This window comes from Cyanistes caeruleus, chromosome 1, assembly GCF_971803275.1.
Source record: "Cyanistes caeruleus chromosome 1, bCyaCae1.hap1.1, whole genome shotgun sequence".
Classification (NCBI taxonomy): Eukaryota; Metazoa; Chordata; class Aves; order Passeriformes; family Paridae; genus Cyanistes; species Cyanistes caeruleus.
The window spans coordinates 83,293,865-83,319,601 of record NC_141701.1 but is presented as its reverse complement, the minus strand read 5'-3'; the positions used below and the strand labels follow the sequence as shown (position 1 = coordinate 83,319,601).

The window sequence follows — 25,737 nt, the reverse complement described above, 5'->3', positions numbered from 1 at the left end:
TACAGTTTCCTATATTTGAGGATAATTCAGAGAAAATTGCATAGGCTGACACTGGGGTGACTGATTTGCAGTACGTTCAAGTATTGGAAGACTTGATGTTTCACTGATGCTTTGCAGGCCATAGTCAAATTTCTCCCTGAAAAATTCTGGCAAAAGAGACTATTCTAGGCAGGCAGAGTAATTTTGATTATCAAGTGATGTTAAAAAGAAAATTAAGTATTCTTTGAGCTCTTTGCCTCAGGTTTGGATGTGCTTTACTGAACCACATTTAAAATTTAAAGCAGTTGTCATTTGTTATTATAATCCCTAAAATTCCCAGTGAAGATGTTGTACATAAAATAATTTTAAACAGATGGCTTGAATTACAAAAGCCACTTCAGTGCCAGAGCAAGTGGAAATACTGTAGTTGCAGTTTCATTGTCTGGCAGAGTATGTTATGCTTCAATAGAAAAAGAAAATGAAAATTTAGGAAAGAGGAAAAGGGAATTTATCATTTTCCCACTTCATACATGGTGAAGTCAAGATGAGGATTTCAGGCTTCCTATGTTTAAGTAGTGGGTGAAGATATGAGAGTTGCTCAGAATTGGCTAGTACATCTCTTGCAGAAATTACAACCTTGTGCAGTCAATAGGTGTGGACAGTGACAGCAGGAATGACTTGAGTGCATTTCCTGACCAGAGGAGCTCTTTAAAAATCTAGTAAAAGAATAGGTTGCTAACACCATCTTAGATGTTGTAGAGCTGCAATATCACGCAAAATACTGTCAGACCACCAAGCTTCCATTTGCTCCTCCACCCTAAGGAAAAGGATAATTTTTTGTGTGGACAAATTGTACAGTCACAACTTTGACAGTTAAATTACAAAACACACAACATTGTTTAGTTGAAAAATATTAGTTAGACAGAAGCACAGCAGACATTCTTGTCTATTTCTTTTTTCCCTAAAAGATTCTTGCCAAGGCCATTGATGCTTCCTGAAAATGCATTTCCAATGGATTTTCTTCATCTTAATCAAAAGACTTGACAGTGTTAGTAAAGCATGGTCCCTCTAAAAGAAATTACTAATGTACCTTGAGCTCCTTGTTTTGACACTTCATTGTCCTTACAAAAATATTCCTGCCAATGGGGCATATTCCATGCAGTATTTTGTATATGTTTTATTGCATATTTGGGGGAAAAAAAGTATAAAGGGGAACTGTTACATTTTGTATGAAGAACTGTATTGTGTTGCAGTACAAGTATGGTTTTCTTTGCCTTATAAATAATGCTGAGAGATTATAACTTCAGAGGCAATGCAACTTAGATGTAGATTACTTGGGGAAAATAAGTGCTGCATTTAATTATGTCAGCCTTCCTGTTAATTATTGAGGGACCTGATCCAGCCTGGTGCTGTGGATGTAGCTTGTGTGGCTTGAAAAGGAAGGTTTGAAAAAAAAAACCAATCTTGTCAACGAATTACAGATGAACTTGAAAAGAGGGAAAAGCTCATGTGAAGGAGGGTTGGGCTTGGGTGGCTCATTGCAACTGTCCTGCTCCCCTGCCACCATCACAGTCTGAGTGTTTTAGTCTTTGCACTGATGTGGCTGCTGGTGAGGAACTTGTGGTTAATAGCAGGATTTTTTGGTATTGTTTTGGTAGGTGTGAATACAAAGAAAGAAAGGGTCTCTTCATCCCGTTTGCCACCAGCTGGGAACTTAACTTTCTCCCTGAGAATTCAGGGGGAGAGGAGAGAACCACCAAAAACCCTTCTCTAATCTGCACCTATTAGTTCATTCTGGAAAAGTAATTAATTGCCATCAGATGGTCCTTGTTGCTTTTCTTTCTTTAATCTCCTAGACTATAGGAAAGGTGTCTGCTGGTTCTGCCTTGCTGTCTCTCAGATGGATTGCACCCCTGCATCTTCTCACCTCTCTTCTCTGCTCATGTACAACATCCAAAGTGAGAAGCTCTGAAGTCTCCTGGAGCCCCCTGCATCACCTTGGCACTGCTCATTTTCTACTTCCTCCCTTTCTGTGAACAACTTGCATTTAACAGGCAGTGAGTAGCTTAGTGTATCTTTAGTACTTTCCTGTTGAAGATCTGAAAAGGGTCTTTGTTTACAAATCCATGCCAGCTTTGTGACTTGGACTCCAGATTGTTTGAACAAAGATATTTTATTGGAATAGTTTACGGTCTGACATTCTGGGGGTTGGACAGTATCATTATTGGCTCTGTGTAGTTTAGGAGATGGTGACAGAAGGGGGAAAATGTAGAAACAAAAGACTAAATTGGAGTCTGATATATAGCTTACTAGTTGGGATGAGTCTACAGAGAAGGTGGTTTGGCTGCCTCAACTGTATTAGGATTCCAGGATTCTGTTGTAACAAGTAATGTGTTTTGGGTGGGCAGTAGGAAATGACACATGTCAAATAGGTTGCAACATGCTTTTCTTATCTGTAAGATTCAGAGTGTCTTTCTCTCCTCTTGGTGTGACAGGCAATGACTTAACAGAATAAAGTAGAGTAATGCAGTCAGAATTTGAGCAAAGTGCGTGTTTTGCCCTGTGAAAAGAAGGATTGAGGAAGGTACTGCACTAAGGGATTGCCTGAGGAAATATCACAGGACACAAAAATATTGAGATATCCTTGGCTCAAGTTTTCTTGTCAGAAAGATATAAGATGTATTTTCAAGTGACAGTTTGTTTATCCGCATTTTGGATGGCCAGACACCTGAGGGCAGAGATGTTTTGGCACTAGTCGTAAATACTTAGATATGGCTTCTCATCCTCAAAAGGGTGTATGCTTAATGCATTTCTATTTTTCTTCTCTTGATAGGCTGTGCCTTCTGGTTTTTCTTAAGTGCTTAAGCCAGTTTTTTGTTTTATCCTGGTTATTTTTTCCTTGTGAGGAAGAAATTGTTATTGAAATCATTATCCTTGTTGTTTCCATGCCTTTTGAGCTGTCTTGAACAGTCAAGCAATAGGTTCTACAGAGAAATTTGCATTCAGCTGAGTGCAATTAGAAGCTTTCCAAGGCTTTTTGTGCCTGTGGGAAAGTATTTGTAAGCTTGAGGACAGGGTATTTTTCACAATGTTGTGTCCCAGTGATGACACACAAAGTCCTGCATTCAAGGAGCAGTGCAAGCCAAGGTAAAGGCAGGAATGGCTGTGATGGATGTGGCAGGAGCAGCTTTGGGAGCTGCCTCTCTGGAAACCATGTGGTGGTATTGATCAGTAGGATATGCTGGGCCCAGACAAATGGTTTAGTGTAATGTAGTCAAACTATGATTGCAAAAGAAAGTATCCTTTTCGCTTTTTTCTCTTCTCACTAATTCTATAGATACTATAGTCTAAGCATTAAATTTGAATTGTGTTGATTGAACTCTTTTTCTGTGAGCAAAGACTGAGGCCTGGGGAGAGTTTAAAGCAAAGAGAATTAGCTAGTGCAGAAGACAGATTAGGTTACTAATGCTTTAATTAGAAGAAGATAGAATATGTTAAGCTATAGAATTATAGCACTGGGAGCCTGCAACAAGTATCTGATAGAAGTAGCTGCTTTGTTTAGTAGGGTGTTTAGTCTCATCAGTTTAAGGCATCAGTAGTTAATATTCTCTTATCAATCACAACTGCATCAAAAGAAAAAGCCCAGTGGAAAATAAAACTAATTGAATAAAATGAGCTCTGGCACTGAACTTAGTGGTATTTCTATGATTGTGATTTCATATATTTAAATTGATGCAGGAACTCAGAATACTTAAAAATAAAAAAAATAAACAAACTGATACTTACAGATATTCCAAATCTCCTGGAATCTCACTTGTAGACAGACATAAAAGCTTGTAAGCTCCTGATTAATAAAAAGATTTTGTTTATTTAAATGTGACTACCACATGCCTCTTGGAAATGTTGTATTTTGTTATCTCATTTTTTTAGTGTAGTTTTCTCTCCAATATCTCAAATGAGAAGTTGCTATAGTAATGTTTCTGATTAGAGCTGGAGTTGTTGCATCTGTGTTCCAGTAAGGAAAATGGGTGTATCGGAAGTTATGTTTAAGTTGCTTGTAGATCAGAATTTTCTTTGGGTTAGTAAGTAATGTGTATTATCTTTCAAATCTTTTTTTAGTGTATTTCTTTTTTTTCTCTGGTTTTCCTGACCCTTTAAGTTTTTTGTTTTAAAAAACATCTTTCAGAATTTTGATCAGAGTTAAAGTTATGTGGTAGTGAAGCCTTTTATCCTTATTTATTAAGAGTGGTAGATTTACCATGTGGTGGCTGCCTGTGTTTGTAATTCTGAAAGTAACAAGATAAACTTAATATATATTGTCATTTAGAAACATGAACTAGATTCTTAAACAAACTGTTTCTTTTAGAGAAAGGTGTGTATTTACATAGGTAGTCTGAACCTTCCAGGCCATTAAGAACATCTGTTTCTTAATTGGTGAATAGAAGTGATGTTTGGCTAAGGTGGAAAATTAGCTGATATTTAAATAACTAAGCAGCTTGGGCAGCACTAGAAGTCCTTTGTCAGAACTAAGCTCATTCAAGCTCAGGTCCCATACTTAGCTCAGCCAATATTCACATTTACCTTCATGAACCCCACAGCACACTTGGCAACTATGGACAGTTTCCAATGTTCCTGTTACTAAGCATATTTGTATCTCTAACATGACCTCAGAGGATGACTGGGAAGAGAAAAAAAAACATTCACAAAGAGACTATAATAATTCCTGAAACATCATTCTTCATCTGTTGTGCTTTTGCCACTTGTTTTAGAAGAGGAATAGTATTCTGTGCTCAGCAGTACATCTTTATTCTTTCAGTTTCTAGGTAGAGTATAATGAGCCCAGATTTAATGGCAAACTTGGAGAAAAAAAGAGCAATGTTGGATGTATGTTTATTATAGGATGGCTTTCTCTTATCTGTCCGCCTTGAATTTGCCTGAACAGACTTCAGCTCTGTCGTGCAAGCAGCCAGCAGAGGGTAGTATGATCATGGAGACATTGCATTGTCTGGGTCTTCTATCACAGATGTAGCTAACAAAGCAAACTGGCTTGATTCAATGGTCCTTTGAAACCATCTAATAAACCCCTAAACACCAGAGATGAGTTGCTGAGACATAATGGTTATCTGCAGGTCTGAATTAGTCATGCAATGACTCTGACCAGGACTTTTGGGGGAAAAAAGCTTGTTGGAAGCAAGAATTGATTGTGGATTATGGATTCTGGGGATGTCTGTGGTTGGGTCTTCCATTCCATGGCACATGAAATAAATATTGATTCTGGTAAGTCTCATCTGCCTAACTTTATTTTTCTCTCTCTCTCTTAGTGTTGTACTTTGCCTTTGCCAGCCGGCTGCTGCCATGGATATACCCATCTTCATACTTGCAGGGCTCCTTGTGCATTGTGTGTTCTTGGTCTCCATTTTTGACATCTACTTCAGCTCTCCTCTCGTCCATGGAATGACTCCTCAGCAGACTCCACTGCCACCTCCAGCAAAACGTCTTGTGCTTTTTGTTGCTGATGGTCTGCGAGCAGATTCTCTGTATGAATTGGACAGCAATGGCACACCCCGGGCACCTTACCTGCGGTAAGTCAAAAACTCTACTGAGCTACAAGGTTTTATTTCTGGATGCAGCTCTACAATGTTGAGAAGATAACAAGTAGAACAACAACAATTGTGGTGGCTTGAGTACTGCCTTTGAAGTAATAAGCTTTGCAGAGTTACACTGTGCAGAAATGCGTGAGCTTGGGTCCCTTGTCAGCAAAGCTACTAAAACTAGGACAGTGTAAATTGAGTCCATATTGTCCTCTGAACTCTACAGATTGCCAGTAACTGAGAGGGGAGTGAACTTTCTCCATTCACATCAGCATGGTATCAATTCTGAAGCCTGGCAGTCACAAATTTAGACTGCTTCCTGGATGCTCAGTTTAAGAGTAGTAGTGCATTAATGTGCTTATCTTCTGATGCTAAGCTACTGATGAAACTTTTTAAGGAGTGATTAAAAGAGATATCCTGAATGGATCTAACAGCAAGCTGCCACTTCCTCTTCGTTCCACCTTTCCTGCATGCATGACCCTGCTGCCTCCCTTGTGCTCTCTACAGTTTGTGTCTAATTGCTTAAAGGAATGATTTAGTTTAAGGCTGTGAAAAAGTAATCCTGCTAAACAAGTGTTAAAAGTCATATCCTTGTCTGATTAGAACTAATTCTTGTTAACTTTCTCTTTCTCCTTATATCAAGATAATTATTTGAGCATAAGACAATTAATTTTCTAGACTGAAAAAAAAAAGATGGTATTAAATAAGACTACTTTTGTGTGATGATAGAATTGGTCTGGCTTGAATATTAGAGCAAACCAAAATAATCAGTCATCTGAAGCTCTCAGGGCTTTTGCAGTCCACTGTTGCAAAAGTAGTACAGGAATATGAGGAGTCCTTACTCCAGTGCTTGCCAGCCCATATTGGTTTACTTGTACCTACTTCTGCTGCTGTTACTGTTTTTGTAAGTTGCTGTCTGCCCCTGGCATGCATCTGCCACATCAGTGTGAGTTTACCATGTCATCTTCTAGCAGTGGACTTCACACTTACTCCAGAGCAGTTTCTTTTCTGAGCAGTAAAACTACTGGTCTTTTGCATCGCCAACCAACAGCGTCAAGGTGTGAATGCTGTAATGGCCTCATCACTAGGAGGAGGGGTGAGTAGTGGCCAGGAAAAAGTTGTAATGGGTATTTTTTTTACTAAGTGATTTGAGTTTTTTAAGTTTCAGCCACTCAGCATTATCATGCCTACCTAGAAAAAAGTTAAACCATGTATTAGCTTGCCTACTGCTGGAAAATTGGCACTTTTGCTTTCTCTGCTTTACCTGGTTTGTGGAGTTAGGGACTTTGTCTTTCAAAATCTGTAGAAGTAAAGCACTGTCACTGGTGCTGAAAGTACATGAATGAACAGAGGGGGAGAACTGCCTTGTAATAAGCAAAGATGCTAGTAGGTCACTGAGTGGAAGAAAATGCCTGTAGAGGTGTGAAGTGCCATCTGTATTTCTCACATTTCTCATTCTGCATATAGGTACATATGTGTGTGAGCATGTATATGTGAGAGATGATGAAAACAAAAAAACCTGAAGCATGCTATGCCTCTTGAAATGTGGAAGATGAGGCAGCCCAGAGCATATCTTCAGATCTATTACACGAGCTGTCACAATTTTGAAGCAACAGGTTCAGTGTTTTGTCCCTGAAACTTTGAGCAACACAGCTTCCATAAGCTAACTTTGTAAACAAGTTGACAAGATTATTTATAATTATATATTCTATTCTAATTATAACAAGTGTTAGTTTCTGGAAGTGTTTCCTTTTTTATTCTCCCAAGTTATTGTCGTCTGAACATTCCTTTTTCAATAATACTAACTCAAAGTATATGCAAATTTAATATAAAGTTTACTTTTTTGCATGTTCATTCCTAAGTTCCAAGTGTTCAGTCCCTTACCCACTTTATAGTAGTGGGCAACATAACAGCCAGATTATTAGTCTGATCCAAGTGGAGTACCTTGGGAACTACTGCATAGTTAATGAGGAAAGATTGTCTTTAAATGAGCAAGAGCCATTCTCGTAGCAATGTGCTATTAAAAGAAGCAAAGTTTTAATAGGAATGTGGAATTAAAAATGAATATCCATTAGGCTTGAAGCAGATTGTTGGATAATACATGTACACCAAGTACCTAGTCTTCCACAATATTCTTGAAAAATCTGGTTTTCAGCACTGTTGTCATAGCTGTTAGGGCCAGTAAGTGATCTGAATTGCTGCAATGGTGATTTCAGGGAAGATGTTTTCTTCCTTGCCTGTCGTGTTTCAGCCATATTACTATATCATATTAATACTTACCATTGTTATTATACCTAGCTAATGTTTATGCTGTCATGGATTTTTTTAAAATTTTTTTTTTGTGGTTCTTTTGAGTAAAAAGCATTGAAGTAATTCAAAGTATCTAAATGAATTTTGAATAGGTAAATGACAAATTTATATGTCGTGTCATTTTTTCTGCCTGGTATGTGTTATTGTTGACTTCAGATCCTGAAGTCATCCTATTGTTGACAAGCAAAGGTAAAGAATTATTTTCCAATTCAATAGAAATCAAATTCTAATTTAAATCAATTTTCTACCTGTTGTTACAATGAAGTCTGAGGAGAAGTCAAGTGTTTTATTTTTGAATAAGTGTTTTATTAATGTATGTTAGTACAATACATTCTGATCAGTCTGTAGTGAGAAAAATAAAAAACCACTTTGACTAATATATAAATCCTTTTTTCTAATTACTTTTTTCACAGTGACTTGCATTATTTCCTAGCTAAGATGAGACTAGGAATAACATATTAGTCTCTATGTACTTTTAAATTCCTCACTGTAGTATTTGGGCTATTCCAAGTAGTTCTGTGAGCTTTCAAGTAAGTCTGGGTTCTAGTTCTTAGACTAAAACACATAAACATAGCAAATTTGGTAGCTTACATCATGAACAAAAAAAAATTAATTTTCTAGTAACTTGACTGTTAAAAACTACTTTGAATTTGTTGAGAAGATTCTGCGGTTTTTTCCTAAAAATCAGTATAATATATGTCCTGTTGTGTTTTATTTTCTTACTTCCCGTGCTCTGACAGTGAGCAGTGAATCTTTCTGTTCTTCCAGAAGATGGAGACAAGAAAACAGCATATGCTAGCACTCACCTCTTGCTTCGTGACAGGCTCCAGATGTTCAGATCTTCAGCAGACGAGAATAGTTTATGAGGCTGCTTCTTATGCTTGGGCTTTATCCTCTGTTTTCTTTGCTTTTTACCTGCTGTAACTATTTACTGTATGTGCATAAACCCTGGACACTTGATGTATTTCTGTCTGTGTGGTGAGAATATATCCTCCTTCACTTCAGTGTAATTGCAAAAGATGCAAGGTTTACTTAAATTTTCTTGTTGTTGCCAAGATTATTTGCACCTTAGATTTATGTGGGGTTTGAATTCTCTTGGTATTGCTTCCAAGATTCAGCACAGATAAAGGCAGACATGGTCACAAGAGCTAATTATAATTGAGTGTATTTAGAGAATAAGATAAGATTGAACTAGACACTTTCAGGCTGAATGGAAAGAACAAAGAAGAGTAATACCAGGCAGAAATAATTTGTTGGGGGGGAAAAAAGCTAAAGGGGAAAGCAGCAGAAAAAAAAAATAGCATGTTAATTTTAAGTGTATTAGAGCACCAGCTGAACTCATCTGTTTGTGGTGCTGATGGGCCATGATAGTAATGCTCTCTGTTCAGTGCTGTAATATAGAACTACTTGCAGGTTAATGTTCTGCTTGTTTTACTGCACAGCAGGTGGTAGTAGAAATCTGTTTTAGTCTGGGTTTGGGGCTTTTTTTACATTTCCTGTCTCACATCTACCTGTCACTCTTTTTATCTGCAATTTGTTGTACTTGGAAGAGTCATGAACATTAACTGCCTTGAATTCTTTTCTCAGGGGTATTCTAGAGAATATTGGCAGCTGGGGAATCTCTCACACCCGGGTCCCAACAGAATCCAGGCCGGGGCACGTTGCACTTATTGCTGGATTTTATGAGGATGTCAGTGCAGTTGCTAAAGGTAGGCTGGTCATAAAGCTTTGAATGTTGTCCTCCAAAGTGCAAACTCCAAAGTGTTTCAGTGATGTGCTGATTGATAAATACCTGCACTGTAGTTTGTATGCCAAGATGATATGGAAAATAGTAATTTTGGGTGGATTTCCCACTCCTAATATTGATAGCTAGGAAAATAGCTTACATAAACTAATATTTTAAATATGGTTGAATTTAACAGCCTGAACCTAAAAGCAGAAGTATCTTATGGCCTCACTGCTTCGTGTAACTGAGTTTTCAATTATCATTTGGGATGTACTAGGATGTGGCTAAGTAGATGTTGCAAACAACAAATGAACTGCAGTGTCTCAGCTGAACCATTCCTAGCTTGAGTTGGAGAATCAGGAGCAAAATGAAGTAAAAGCCCCCTCCAAACCCATGTTTTGTTCAGAGCTGTTACTGAGTGTTTGGGGTTTATTTATGCAAAACAACCCTTCTCATTACTGACTTGGTCTTTTGTGTGTTCCTCTGCCTTCCCCCTCAGGCTTCCAGGCCTGAACACTAGACATGTGTGTTGGTTTTGGACAGGGAAGGTGAGAGGAATTGGTCTTGTTCATGTTCCTAATGAAAAGGTTCTTCCTTCTGACAACCACTGCAAATGCAGGATTGGCAGGGATACCTAGTTAAGAGCATCTCCATATTATGTTCTGTCAAGTGCCTTTTCATGGAAACAGAAAATCTTGAAGGTTTTATTGTAAGGAAGTGCAACGTGACTTCTGGAAATATGTAAGTGTGTATCTTATTACTTGAAATGCCAAAAACTGAGTTCAGGCAATAGGAGATGCAGAATTCAGGAAAATGTTAGCTCTTTAGAAGATAAACCAGCTGTGTGCTTTGCCTGTTTGAAACTCTACATAATGAGATTAGCCTAGGTTTTCAGCTCACTTCTTAATGAATGGGGGAGTAATTCTAATAGATGTTTAAATGGAATTAAAATCAAGATGCACAGTTTGGAGTTTATTGTGAAATAATGTAGGGGAAACTTGTAAAAAAAAACCACAACATTTTGCATGGACTATCAGTTTTAGCAGTCAATGAGATCTTCTGTCAATGCCATTTAAATTCAGGTGTGTTTGTTTAACAGGATGGAAGGAGAATCCAGTGGAATTTGACTCTGTTTTCAATGAAAGTAAATATACCTGGAGCTGGGGAAGCCCAGATATCTTGCCAATGTTTGCAAAAGGTAGGACTTAATTTTATGAATCTTTAACACATAGTTATCAGGTAGTAAAATATAGACACTTAGTATTTTTGAGTTAGAGAAGAAGGTGAAAAAAGTATTTTCAGTTTGTGTATTTCTGTATACTTGATTTCTAGTTTGTGAAATGAAGATGGGGCGGAGGAAAAGAAGCAAGCTTTTGATGAGGATACCACGGTTTATTTCTCATGCATTTAAATAGACCTTAGCTAATTCTGTCAGTATAATAAAGGAACACACCTTTAGTTATAAGGACATAGTATTTTTTTTTCTTTGCTGAGGTTTAAAACTCTTGTTTTGCAAGTCTGCAGCTGGGACTTCTCTTCAAGCCTGCAGCTCTCAGTGAGCTGGGAGATAGATCTGTAGCCAGGCTTTTTCAGTGTCAGAGCTGAAGAAGTAGCTTGTTGTGGGATATCCTGCTTCTACTCAGAACATTAATTTGTAAAGGGAAGAACTGTATGCAAGCAAGAACTTCCTGGTACTATTCCTGAAGATGAGGTCTTATGCCTGTGAGGTGCAGTGTGTTAAAGTCTTGTCAGTCCAGTGCAATTGGTGTTTGAGAATGTAGAGATTGCTGAGCAACACTTCAAATGTTGAAAGGTTCTCCTGGTTCAATATTGTTGTTTTCTTGGAAGAATGAATGTATATACACCCTTTCACATAATCTCAGAATAAAGAGTCTCATGCGAAAAAGGGGCAAGCTAAGGGCATGTTCTGTTGTTCTGGTCTAGGCATTGGTATTGACAAATAAGAGAAATGAGATAGGCAGGATAGGAGTGGAATGTAATACTGGCTTAGAGAAGATATACATCATATTTCTCATGATAATTTTTGAACTTTTTCTGAACTCATGTGTCTTCCCCCTCACATCCTGACATTCCCCCCCACGCCCCTCTCTTCTGCTCTTTGCTTAAGCCTCATGAATTTATGATGAGCTGTAAAAATATCTCCTGATAATTTCCCATGACCTCAGATTACAGTTTGTATTTGGAAATAGTGTGATGGTGGCTGGGGAGAGGGGAAAGGTAGTTACCCTTGCACAGATTATTTGTATTTTTAGGGATATGTTCTTGGGAAAATATTTGGGGAATTCAAGAATTTCCCAGAGCTCTGTCCTTCTACTGGTTTTGTTTGAGTAAGATGATAAACAGAGGACTTGTGAGCAGCTTTGATGTTATCTGAAGAGATGTGCAAGGATAATACTCTCTGTATGGTTTGTTCTGAGTGGTATCAGCAATGCAGCTTCCTTTAGCAGGGGGGAGGAAAATCCCCCAAAGTTGCCAAAGTTTAAGTGCAGTCATGTGTCTGAGAAGTAGGTGCTGTGTCAGAACATGAATCATGGTTTCTTATGATAGAAAGATAGATTAATTTTTTCTAGGAAAAGATAGTTCCCTTTCTTTCAAAGAGGACAAGTTTTATAGTATGGAAGGGAAAGGAATCAAGTGTTTGTTTTTCACCTTTACTTTTACAAAAAAGCCAAGAAGGAGATAGAGAGAAATTAAGCTATGTGCCCCTTTCTTTTCATGTTGCAAATTAGTGAGGCCACAGGACTCTTGTGTGTATTTTGTCATACCACTGTGTTCCAAATTTTGCTGTTCACCACTTGCATTGGATGATGCATGAAGACTTTATGACACCTGCTGCCTTTTGGGAAGCAAAATCCTTTGTTTCCTGTCATTGTCTATTTTCTCTAGGTACTTTTCTTGTAATAAAACATATATTTTAAAAAAATGGTTGAGAATTCTTTAAGGAAGTAAAAAAATGCTCACAGATTTTATTTAAAATATCAAAATAGATATACATGAAATCTAAATTGGGCAAAGTTTTAATGAGTGTGTAATTAGTATTTCAATCTCAGAAAATGTCTGAAGTGACTTTGTATCTTGAGCAGGATTAAAAGGCATTTGTTTCTAGTAGTTAAACTCACTTAAGATACACAAATTCACTGTGCTAATTTTAACCTTATTTTCTATGATGTTTTTAGATTATAATCCTGAAATTATCTAAAAATAACATTTTTGAAAATGCCTATTTTGTTTCCAGAGTGCTCCTTAAGTCTTTTCTTTTCTAGACTTGCCAGGATTTGAGGCTTGACCTGACAAATCCAGCCCTGTACTGTTCTGACAGTGGCCTGGGTTGGAGTATATTCCAGAGTATTAAATGTCATGCTGAAAAAGGAGCTGAGGCTGTTGCTTCTCTGAAGGGAAGTAGATACTACTTTGTTGCACCCAGATTGCCCTTTGTTTCATGGGTTCCCTTCTCTTTTTTGGAAGCTTCCAGAAAGGCTGCGGTCATTGTTTTAACTTGAGTATGAAGAAAGGTATCATCAAAATCATGGGCCAAACCATTGCCAGGATTATTCTGGACAGACAGACCTCTTAATCTTCTGGTTTAATTCCTTTTTGTGAAACAATGCAGAATTTCTCCTATCTGTCACATGGCTGTATTTGATGACAGCTCTCTGATGGCCACACTCTGTTCTTCTCAGTGTCTGACTGTTTTTGCGCATTCATACTTTTCCCCCCTCTTTTGTGCCTGCAAAATTTGCTGGCAAATTCTCCTGGTGGTCTGGACTCTGACCCATGACAGGCTTGTCAGAGACAGGACCTGCCCCACTAGCAGCGCGAGACATTCAATTTCTGCAGGACGTAAATCTTATTGTAAGAGTGTGGTAACTTCATCCCTGATCCTAATATTTGAATATTGATAGTGAGTGTGAGATATAGTGGCAGAGAAGAGGGCAAAAACAATAGGTGGTATCTTTTTTTGGAGTTTCTGGCACCTCCAGTCATTTCCCATAGTGTAATGGCATTGTCAAGTCCAGCAGCTTCTAAAAGATGTTTTCATCCCTGGCTTTCTTCTACTTCTCTATCCTGTCTTTGCTTCTTCATCCCCAGACTTAAAGAAAGTGTTGGCATACTGTTGCATGCTGCCTCAAACAATGGAACAAATAATAATTTCTAAAGTATTGCATAATATAATTTCTTATTTAAAAAAACCCCAAACGTTCATGACTTCATTTTGCCACCCTTTCTCTTTACTGCAGTGCTGGGTTGGGTGAATTGTTTTGTTCCACTTTGGTAGGAATTAGAAATGGGTAAGTGGTGGCTGTGTTCCTTTGCTTTGTTTGCAAACTGTGTGCTTCTTTGGTGTGACACTTCTCAAGGAAGGACTTCTCAGGTTTGCTGTGGCACTCTGGAAAAACACTACAGCATTCTATCCTCTTACACTATCAGTCATCCTGGCAGTGATGGACAGGACTTATTTCTTCTTTTGAACTCATTTATCCACCAGTTGGAACTCCTGAATTCACTTCTTAATGCCTGGCAGTATTTTCTTCCTTTTCTTTTAGACTGAGAACTGTAGTGAGTGTTCTGTGTTATAAGTAGAAGTAACATCTCCAGGGGCACAGGGGAGAGCTGCACCAGAAAAATCTGTGCCAGCTTTCATCTTCCTGGCCTGAAATACCTGCATCCCTTTGTGTGGGTTTCCACATAATCTTGGTTAAGCAGCTGCCTTATACTGAGATGTTTGTTCATTCACAAGCCTGGAAGCTTACACAACCGCATTATATAATTGTGACATCCAGCAGATTGGATCTCTCTGGTCATCAGCTGATTGAAGAACATTTTCCTCTCTATGAGTTTACACAGTCACAGTATAAATGGCCCCCCTGAACTGGAACAGCTCTGCCATTGACTGAATTATTTAGTTAAATTTCACCTAGCTTCAAATCTTTTCAGGACTTCTGAAATTTAATTTCTTGCATGTCTTTGTCTTACCCCCCCAGCCCCGTCTCTTCTCTGCTTGGCTCCCTTGCCTGTGAGTAGAGAATGAAGTTGTCGTGCCCAGATGCTGTGTTTGCACATCTGTGGCCCTTGTGTTGTACTTTGTGGCTGAAAAAAGTCCAGTAGTTCTCCCTTTTCTGTTTTGGATGCTCATTTTAAACATGCAGACTTTTAATATTGTCTCCCTGAAGTTGTCCACTGGGCTTTTGATAGCTAGAATTTAAATACAGTAACCCTCCTGATGCCTTTGTTATACACATGATACATGATGTTTTCCCGTGGAAGAGACCTCATGGATAAGGCGCTGTCATGTATGATTCAGCTGAGCTACCAAAAGCTGAGCAAATTTTTCTTAAACAGCCTACCCCCAAAACACGTGTTCAAATGAGACTATGAATATGGATCTTCCTTGGTTAGAAGTTTCTCAGTGAAATTCTTTGGTTCAAAACCAAATTCTGTTTAATTTGCTTAAACTGGGATTTGGTTTTCACCTATCTGCTTTTCCATATTTTATTTCCTTTCCTGAGCATACTGGATAACATTGTTCTTCATTCCTCTGAGATGCTGATAAGGTAATGAGATAAAATGTTATCCAGGCTTCCAAAAAAGATTACGGGAAAGCTTAAAATAAGGAGAAAATTTCTGTGGCTTCTTTCAGGTTCATCATTCTTGGTAGGTTTCTACTCCTGTGCATGAAAGTATTTTTGACTATGAGAAAAGCAAAAAGCCTTTGTATCTTGTATGCCATCTATATTGTTTTTGCAGGTGCTACTGGAGATCATGTTTATACGTTTTGTTATGCAGCAGAAAGTGAAGACTTTGGAGCAGAAGATGCAGCCAAGCTTGATTTATGGGTTTTTGATCATGTTAAGGTAAGCAGAGAATCTTTCTATGCTACCTGTTCATAAAAAGTGCAGTTGCATGTTAAGTTTATCACAGAATGTTAACACTTTGTCATAGAACTAGAGAGTAAGAAAGTTTTGAAAGACCTATCTCTTGGGGTCATAAGCAGAAATTTCTTGAATCAGCTTTTATGACAAACATAATAGATGCTTAAAGGAAGCATTTCTCATTCAATGCTAATTAAAAAACTAACTAAAGTACCCTGTAAAAAAACATCCTTGGCTTTTCTTTGTTTTGTTTACCTGTAATATGAAACCCATCTTGGGGTGCTAAAGACCCTTTAAGATCTTGAATGCAGTTAGTTAAGGATTTTATAACAGGTATTGCAGCATGGCTGAAATTCTAAGTCTTCATTATGAAAGCAAAATAAGCAACATTATTGATTTTTTTTTTTTTTTTTTTTGTCAGGCTTGTACCCTGACTGTAATTGTTCAGTGTGGCTTTTCCTGATAGATGTAGGTGGCTTCTAATTTTCTGCTGTGGTTCACACTATGCTGTGGCTGCCAGAGCAGTCACAGTTTGGTTTGGGGGAACGCACGGTATGAGACAGAGGCCAGAAGGCAGCTTAGACCCTGGAGCTGTAGACTTTGTTGATGTGGTTTTCTGCTCAGCTGATGGGTCAGTGCTGGTTCATGACTGTTGTTTTCTGTGACACTGTTACCATAAGTGTTAATAGCCCAAGGCACATGATTTCTGATTATTCATTAATTTCTGTATTTGTTATTTCATGCTGCCTCACTTGTTCTGGATTAAGAAATGATGGTAGTGGGCACTGGTGTATAAATACCCGTGTCACTGAAACAAGTATGTTACTTTCTGGATGCAATAACAATGTTAATGGAGTTTAAGACTTGTACTTTTTTTACAGGGTCTTTGGGCTGTATGCATTAGTATAGCTAACCAGCATAAATCAAACAAACAGAAAATAAAATAAATCAAAAAAAAAAATCATCATCAGTTGAGGAAGTGAAGGGTGGTTCTACTTTAAATAGTGACGTAGGGTGGAAAAGTTCATTATAGTTTGCTAATTTTCAAAGGAAGTGATTTGCAGGTGAAAAGATGTTTTTTTTCGAATGCCATCATCTCCCTGAATGTGCACTTGTGCCATGTTGTGTGTTGTAATGCATATGAATAATACAAATCAAATTAGGCTGTCAGTTACACTTGAATAGCTGTTGTCATAAAGTTGCACCCTGCTGTCATTTGGAGCTGCACAAGTATGTGAGGGTGGTACTACCTTTCTTTTGCTTCAGAGCACCTAATGGCATTTATCCTTTCAAGCTATAATGATATGTTTAAAATATATGTCATTACTGATTATTTTTTCCTTGGAGCCAGCACCATTATTTTTAAGACTTATTTTGCCCATCTAAATTCCATACTGTGAATGGATAGGACTTGATTGACTGGCATAAGCCACACATTCCATTAATTGTCTCTTCAACTACACATCAACAATTGCTTCAGGAGTGTGAAACTTGAGGCTTACTTAAACCAAGGTCACTCTGCTATTATAGCTCAAACAACTTTCAGCTGTGCTAGTGAGATTATATATAAGTAGGAATGACAGTATGCTGGAATCTAAATTCTGCTTTGTCTACTCTTTTTTTCCTCCTTTGTGTTTTATCTCAAGTATTTAACAATATATTGTTCAACTCGTGTGTTGGCCAACATTCTCTGTGGATTTCTGCCTCTTCAGGAAGCAAAACACACCAAATGCACTCACTTCCTCTTTACTCTGCAGTCCACAGGTCCCAAGCATCATGAGAGCCACTTGTGCCTTTCCTTTGCCCCAAAAAAAGATATGGATAAAATGAACAGTGGCTAACTCATGTTTGGGCTGCTAGTGCTAGCACTCTGAGACTGCTTGTTCTCTTTAAAAATGCTATCTAGTAGTAGCTTACCATCAGGAGATAGTAAACTCTAACTGCTTGTTATTTTTATCTATGCTTAAATCATGAGCAGAAGAAAAATGTTTGACACTTGATAGTTCTTGTCCTGTCTCCTCATGATACAAGGTGATTGTAACCCTTTCCTGGGACAGAAAATACATCATGGACTAGACTGTGTGGGTTTTTTTATCTACAGCAGTGTGAAAATTCAGCAATATTAATGTGCAGTAATAACTTGGGAGTGGTTTGGAGTTCCATATGGGCATGGAGTTAATGGACTGTGAGGTTTTTTTCCTGGATTTTGGGTTGTTTGGGGGTTCTTCTGGTGTGTTTTGTGTTGTTGTTTTTTTTTAAGAGGCTGGACTAATAATTAAGCAATAGAATATAATCACTGTGATGTGATTATGATGCTTAATGATTATCAGTTAAATTACCTTTACCTAAATCCTAGGTTGAGTCTGTGCTAAGAAGCTAGGGACCAAAATACTGTAAGTCTAGGTTAACGAATGGGAAAAAACAGTCTTGTTGATGCATTTTTGATTTTTGAAAATATTTATTAAATATTTGAAAACAGTTTTGGAAGATTCAAATTTTTTTTTTTTTTTTTTTTTTTTTTTTTTTTTTTTTTTTTTTTTTTTACTTTTAGTGTAAAAGTTTTAATTCCAGGAACTCAGTCTTGGAGAGGAGTTCCAGTAATAGCCTAACCACAATTTATTATGACCATAGGGTAGGATATGCTCAAGGTATTCATTTAATGTCTTCTCACTGAAAGGAACACGTAGATACAGATGGCCAAAAATTGTGGGTTTTTCTTCTCACTTTGAACACAATATTCCATTCTTCCTTTGTCCCCTTTCTGCTGGAGAAAGGCCATCCAACCTTTCAGACTGTCCTTTCTGTGCAGGGTGGTGGATGGAGTCCAGACCTGAATTATGCTAAACTTTGAAGCTCTGCAGACAGTTCTGTGACTGGATGTTGATTTGTGCCAGTGGACTTCAATATAGTTCTTCTCTAATTAGCAGTACAATGGTTTCATAATTTATTTTAAATGTGTGTCTTGTGCATGATCATGCTCAATGGATCTAAACCTGGCATATATTTTTGTCCTGCCTTTGTACTTTTGTTTTACATCTGAAAACTGGCATAACTAAACTCTCCCATCAGCACAAATCAGTGTGCACAGCTTTAAGCAGCCAATTAAATTAAGTTGTCCTAGATTAAGGAGCTTTGTAAAAAGAAAAAGTTTGTTTGGTCTCCCTAGTACTTGCAGTCAGAAACAGTTTATCAGCTGTACTAAAGAATCATGCTTCCATGGAAGACATAGTTTGAGGAAACAAAAGGTCCCAAACTACTTAGATGTTTAATATTTTAAGGTTCCTATTTTGTTTAGACATCTGTAAATAACTTTTTCTTCTTTCCTTTCTCCCATCTGAGGAGGGAGATGATTAAATCAAGATTTCACATAGTTATAACTAAAATTCTGTTGTAGTAGTTTAATTAGTATTACATTATAATTAAGTGCACAGCTTGCTGTAAATGTTTTCATGGAAAACTTGGTATCATATCTTTATGTTGCATATCAGTTGTGACCAGTGCATTATTTTGTTGTTAGTTGCCAGAAAATCAAGTAAAAGCTGCCAGAATAATTTAAAAAGAAGTCTGAAAGGAAGCTGTAGTCTTCTTGAATTCAGCTCTCCTCATGAGGTTCTGATAGAGCAATGAGCTAAGGTCTTCTCCAGTCAAGTTTTGAGCATCTCTAAGGACAAGCCTTTTAAGCAGCTGTTCTAATACCTGGCTATAGTTATGGTCTTCCAAATAATTTTTAAAAGTCTCTTTGTCTTACTGCAATTTTCCACATTCCAAATTGTGAGCTTTCCCCTGTCTCATCTCTGAGGCTCTCTGATTAGTCTGGCTCAATCAGAGTATTGAGATTCCCTTCACCCTCATGGTAGATGGTTGTATACAGCAATGGGACCTCTCCTTAGCTGCTTTTACTTGAGACTGGAAAAACTGAGTGCTCTCAGCCTCTTAGTTATTTACTGTTGTCCCTGAAACTTCTTGGTGAGATTCAGCTTACATATACAGTGGAGGCAATATTACTGAATAGAGGAAATAAAAGGGAAGCAAGAGTGAAAAAGAGTGGGACAGGAGGATAGTTAAAATAGAGTGATGGGTTGGAAACTAGTGCTGACTAGAGGTAGGACTCAAGTTTTGTGAACACTGAGTACCAAAAAGAAGAGGCCTTTAGCAGGCTATATGGACATACAAAGATACTTCTGAACAAAGAGTTCAGTGACATCCAGAGCAAGGTGAAGTGATTTTGCCCTTAGTGTGTTTGGTACCTGCTCCCCAAGTCACCACCTTTATCAGCCATCACTCCCTGTGGTGAGTTTCCTGTTGCTTTTTGGAATTTTTTTCAGTAGACCATTTTTTTTCAAGTTTCATGGGATAAAGTTTGCTGTTTGCTCTGGGAAAAGATGTTACATCTTAGGTTGCACTCATCTTCCTTTTGTCTTCTTGTTTGTAATTGGCCAGAATTCAGGAAAACTCTTCTGGCTGTTGCTGCTGCTCTGGCTTATGAGGTGGCTGGGATGGGGAAAGTGGGATGCTTTTGGTGTATCATGGGGACTTGTCTGGTGGGAGATAAGCTCAGGCCTCACCTTCCTCTGAATTGTTTCTTTTGCTTAATCATTCTGTGGTAGAAAATCATATATGCCTTCTAATATTGATCTACATTTTAGGATTTAATTTTGGGAGTTTTCCTGCTTGTCTGTTTTGATAGGCTTTTTTTTGACTTCCTTTTATTTAATTAAATTAAGGAAACAGGGTTTTATTGTATCCTGCAAATTACTGGTGTGCTCTGGAAAGCTTCTTCATTCTGTGGTCGAATATGTGCAGGTAGATGGATCCCTGTGGGAAATGAAAATCTCCTTTAAAATAATTATATTGCTATTTAATGTAATCGGATTTTTTTCTTTTATCTTTGTTTAAAATATCTCTGGACTTTGGTCGTGATTTTGTTTGGACAAGAGTTGAAGCTGAGAGCATGCAAATATTAGTCCATGCGGCTTGTGTGTACTCAGGGAGTTAGAAAAGTGGAATTGCATACTGCCATGGTTTCTTGGCATAGCTCACTGTGGCATCCTCACTGCCACTTTGGTCTTCCTCTGGGTACAGTGACTTTTGTTTATACAAGGTATGAGCTTTAGATTTTAAGAGCTCCATCACTGTCACAGCTGGGTGATGGACTGCCCTGTCCTTTGGTGGCAGATATGCTTCCCCGCCTCTACCAGCATTTTCCCTGGACTCTCACACGAGGTTCAAAAACACTCTCACTTATGTTAGTGTACTGAAAGGTCCTCTGGATGCTTTTTGAACTAAGACCCTACCCAACTTTGTTTCCTTGGGCAGTGCTGTTACTAAGGAGCTGATGCTGGAATAGCTGTCTGCCTGCATTTTGCATTGCTGTAACGTGGCTCACCTAACACAGAATAGCCATGTCAAGACTCATTCAGTCCAAGGGGAAAATCCTCCCCTGGCATCTGCCTCAGGGATGCTTAAGTAGGACATGTGCAAGGCAGATGTATGTTCTGTAGTTCATGTATTTGCAAAGCATGTCATGTTTTGTTCTTTTTTTAATTCAGTTTCTGCAAACAAACTGTAGTGTGGTATCTCAGACCTGCAGAACCTCTTTCCAAAGCAAGAGTATTTGAGACCTTTGCTTCCAATTTAAATTCAGTAAATCAATAGAAATGTAGAGCCATAAGTGGCACTCAGGAACGGCTCATCAATTCATTTATACAGGAGGCAAAGAAGGGATGATGTATTTTTGCCTACACAAACTCAAAAAAACCCATACAAAACCAAAACAAACCAACAAATAAAAACCCAACAAAAAAAGCCACCCAAACAACAAAAGAACACTTCAACATAAATGCTGTCTTAGATAAGCTGAAAATTTGGGCTGGTTGCACTGATAGTAGTTTTCCTCCAAGCTGTAAATTTGGAAGTCATTATTTTTCCTCGTTTTAAACTAATAACTACTTATATTTTGACATGGAAACAGCAGTGTTTTAGTTTTAATAAGATGCTTATCTTCTTCCATTTTACTCAGATTAATATATTAATGGCTTATTCCATACAGAGCTTTTTAAATTCTTCCAGAAGCAATCAAACATTGTTCTCTGCTCTGAATGATGAGAAAGTGGTTCTGTTCCTGCATTTGCTAGGCATAGACACCAATGGACATGCTCATCGGCCAAACTCAAGGTAATCGAGATATTAATAAATGTATCTTTCTTACTAGTTTTAAATGTATATAGTAACATTTTTAACAGCGCAATTTATCAAGCCAGAGACAATATTTGTAGTGTTGGGGATCATATATGTCACTGTGATCACCTACATTCTGAACTTCTTGTGTTATTTTGTTTTTTAAGGTCCCATCTTGTAGAAATGGCAGATTTTTGCTCTATACACTATGTCAGGTTGTACTCCTTTATTCAAATCTGATTTTTAGCAATTGTCTTAGTTACAGCCAACACAAAATGTAGAGGATATGTAGGAAATGCAGTTTTAAACATAAAATGGATGCAGTTTTCCGACACCCCACTGCTGAAGTGATCATTGAATTTATAGACAACAGTAAGCTCAGCAATAATGGCTGCAAATTCTAGCATTATGTTTTGGCTTTCCTTATTGCCCTTGAATGATGAGTTTAGATTAACAGTTCTCATCACCAATTCATCTTGAAGTATGTAATTTGAGAACTTTCTTTAAATTTCTTCACATCCTGCTTTGCAGGATTTTATGTCTTTCTCTTGATCCTTGCATACTTTTAAAATTCTCTCGGATTTCCTACATTGTTCTAAAGTTCATACTTACTGTATGTCTAATGCTCATTTATTATTATTTTTTTAAAGACAGAGTTTTAAAACTGACTTTAGCAACAGATAGGAAATTAGTTGTCTGAAGTTAATCATGGTCACTTTTTCTAAAAAGATACAATTTTTTTATTTAGCCTCTATTCCAGAAAACTAGGGTCTGTCCTGATCTGTGAATCATCTCAAAACACTGACTGCCTGGTGAGATCTTTCTTTGCTATTTAGTTACCAGCTTAAAGTATTTTTTGCAATTTACTATTTAACGTTATTTGAGTTTTCCAGAATTCCTTCATTTTGGCATTCTGCTTAACTTGCCTGGCAGCTGTGAGTAGTAAAATTATAGTCTTATGTCGAGGACAGGTTAGATTTGAAATATAAATCCATTTGAAACTGTAGTTTCAGTAATCTTCAAATTGTGCTGCAATAATTTAATATCTCAGTAAGACTCAGAGGTGGAGAGATTTTACATCTAGGAAGCCTTTTGTTAGCTTGAGGTTCTTTTGAGGTTAAAGCTGTCTGTACTCAAAGGATTGGGCTTTATGACCATGGATAAGTTGCTTTATACCAACTGTGAGAGTCACCTTGAATGTAACACATTTTTTTCCTGTTTTTAAGGGAATACCATGAGAACATTAAACTAGTTGATGAGGGTGTGAAAGAAATTGCTTCACTGATTGACAATTTCTATGGAAATGATGGCAAGACTGCATTTATTTTGACTTCTGACCATGGAATGACAGATTGGGGTGAGTATTTTTAAATATTGAGTCAGTTAAGTTTATGGACATCTGATGTATGATTAGAGAGCTCTGTCCCATGACAAGCTTTGGAACCCTCGCTTTGATTTGGTACATTAAGTGTTGCTTGTTTATGAAAATCCATGCAAATTGCTGTGACAGCTACATTCCATGTCTGGACAAAAAAAGACACTAAGTTAGAGCTTAACTTCTCAGTGACTGCTAGTCACAGATTAGCAAAGATTGCTGCAGAAAACCACCTTAAGCAGGAGGAGATGGTGTTATTTGGCTGCCAGCAGCAAATTTGGTCTTGTTCCAGCCCCTCTGGGAGATACAGTTCTCACTTTGGCGCTCTAAAGCACCTGGAAAAGGTGGGAAATCTGTCCAGGAGCTAGTGAAAAACTATATAGGGAGAGGTTTTGTGAGGAGTGCAGAATCTTTTTGCTTATTTTCATCTTTAAAGCACAGCAGAAAGGATGGGACTGCTGTGTGATCTTTTTAGAGGAGACTGGTGCTGGAGACAGGTGAAGAAGCTGAGAGTAGAGAGGGGAGAGGGAGGTATGGGCTGACGATGCTGATACCCACAGAGGAGACTTGTGAAGGGTATGGCCACAGTGACCAAATGCTTTGAGGGCAGATGAGGAAAGTTAACAGTGGTAAGCTCATTTAGACATTTTCCCCATGTTCTTTCTTTTTCAAGAATCTTAAGAACACTCCTGTCCTTGTGTGCTGCCAGTGAAAGTTGTAAGTCTCTCTTCCAATGCTGTGCGTTTGCAGCTACTATGATACTTTTGAACCAAGGCTGTTCCAGGCATGTTTTGTTGTGGCAAAACAAGAGTCAGGATCTTACTCTGTGTGTGAAATCCTGCAGTTTTTCAACTGAAGGGATGCAGATTTTTTCTGTCATCAGAGATAACAAAAATATTTGTTTATTTATTCAATCAGCCTAATTACCATCTGTTCATTTGCAAAATAGTCCGTTTTGAATATTATTTACTGTTGAGCTGGCTGCCACTTGCAATAAAATCTTAATTCTGCTGTATTTTTTTGTATGTTTCAATAAATTATTTTATATTTTTTTCATAAGGAAGGGGTGTGTATATATGTATTTTTATATGTATGATCATAGGGATCTCAGGAGGTCCAGCCACCTGCTCAAGGCAGGATTAGCTTTGGAGTCAGACACAGATGCTAGGGCTTTATTCAGCAGGGCTGTTAAAACCTCAGATTGATGGAGCCTATGCAACCCTTTTGGGCAGGCTGCTCTGCTGTTTTCCTGCCCTCGTGGAGGGGGAAAGGTTTTCTTTATCTGCAGTCTGAGCTTCCTTTGTTTCAAATTATGCCTGTTCTGTCATGCTCCCACTGTGCACTGTAGTGACACTCTGGCTCCATCCTCTCTCAAACCCTCTCACAGTGGGGTACAGGCAGGCTGCTCTGGTATGTTCTCCCCAAAGCTATTTCTTCTCCAGGCTGAACCAGTCCCAGTCCCTCAGCTGCTTCTGACAGGGCAAGTGCTCCTCACTGAGGCCATTCCAGATGATGGGCGTCCTTCCGGCGCCAGAGGAGCCCAAAACTGGATCCAGTGTCTAGAGGTTGTCTCACAGGTACTGAATAGAGGGAAACAATCCCTTCCCTGAAACATTCTCCTGTTAACATTGCCTGAGGTGCTGTTGGCCTTCCTCACTGCCAGAGTGAGCTGCAGGGGTGTTCTCATTATGTACTGGATCCTTTGAAGGGGGAATAAAAGGTGTTAGGAGTTAGCTTCTTCAGGCTTAGAGAACCACTGGTCTGTCATAGTTTTCTGTCATCTCTTCTTGAAGGAAATGCTTGATCTTGTGCCAGAAGTGTCAATAACTTTGAAGTTGACATAATTGATTCCAAGAGCAAACCCAGAGGTTCTGCTCAGGCCCATTGTGAGCTATCTGAAGGACAGTTCAGGAGCTTTAATTTGAGCTGGTTGGTAGTATCAGCCACTGCTGCAGACTTTCAGTGGTTATTTGCAGAATGGGATGTGTACCAGTTTTAAAACAAATTAAACATTGGAAAGATGGGGGGGGCCTATTAGGGAAAATAATATATCTGAATTAGACATGATCAAAGATGTTGGGTTTGCTAGCAAAAACCAATGAAGTTGCTTTCTTCATCTGACCCCATAATTTTGCTTTAAATTGATGTCAGATGGAACTGCTGACCACCAACGCAGGGCATTCCATGCCCACCCTCACCTTGACCTCTTGTTCCTGCTACCATCCTGATACAAGTACCTGTGTTGTATGCTGGACTATGGAACAGACAACTAAACAACAACCCTTCTTCCCTCTTTCCCCTGAAAAAGTCTGTTTGGAGAGTGTTGGGGGTGGAATCTGGAATTGACCTAGCTTAAAAGAACCCCTCTTGTTATTCAGATCAGGCTGAAACCTGGTTCTTTGTAACAGGGAGGGAGTGGGTGCAGCTGCCTCTCTCTGCTGTATCTCTTAAAGTATTCATAGAGGTAGAATATCAGTGAAATGCAAGTGGAGCTGGTGTCTTGGCTAAAATGTAAACTTACCAAAATATCACTTTCCTCCTGCAGTAGTAAGAATATAACCGATATAAGAAATAATCCCTGGAAGATACAGGAAGTGCTCTCTCCATAAGGTCTTTTCCCAAGTTCGTCAAAGAAGAGCAGTTGTTGCTGTTTTTTGAACCCAGAGAGTGCCCACCAAGAAAGATGAG

At 38.3% G+C, this 25,737-nt stretch overlaps 1 protein-coding gene across 3 annotated transcripts in view; it reads left to right on the top strand.

Moving 5' to 3' along the window:
• The window catches only part of PIGN (phosphatidylinositol glycan anchor biosynthesis class N), a 99,028-nt gene that overhangs the window by 8,015 nt on the left and 65,276 nt on the right, over positions 1–25,737 (top strand). The window contains exons 2-8 of one of the 3 annotated variants that reach the window (XM_086899164.1): positions 1,836–2,036; positions 5,301–5,561; positions 9,468–9,589; positions 10,706–10,804; positions 15,373–15,479; positions 21,547–21,671; positions 22,901–23,031. In XM_086899164.1, the coding sequence (XP_086755290.1) occupies positions 5,335–5,561; positions 9,468–9,589; positions 10,706–10,804; positions 15,373–15,479; positions 21,547–21,671; positions 22,901–23,031 (811 nt within the window). In that variant the 5' untranslated portion in view covers positions 1,836–2,036; positions 5,301–5,334. The remainder of the gene's footprint in view (positions 1–1,835; positions 2,037–5,300; positions 5,562–9,467; positions 9,590–10,705; positions 10,805–15,372; positions 15,480–21,546; positions 21,672–22,900; positions 23,032–25,737) is intronic. The other 2 variants (XM_086899155.1, XM_086899168.1) reach the window with 2 other exon arrangements.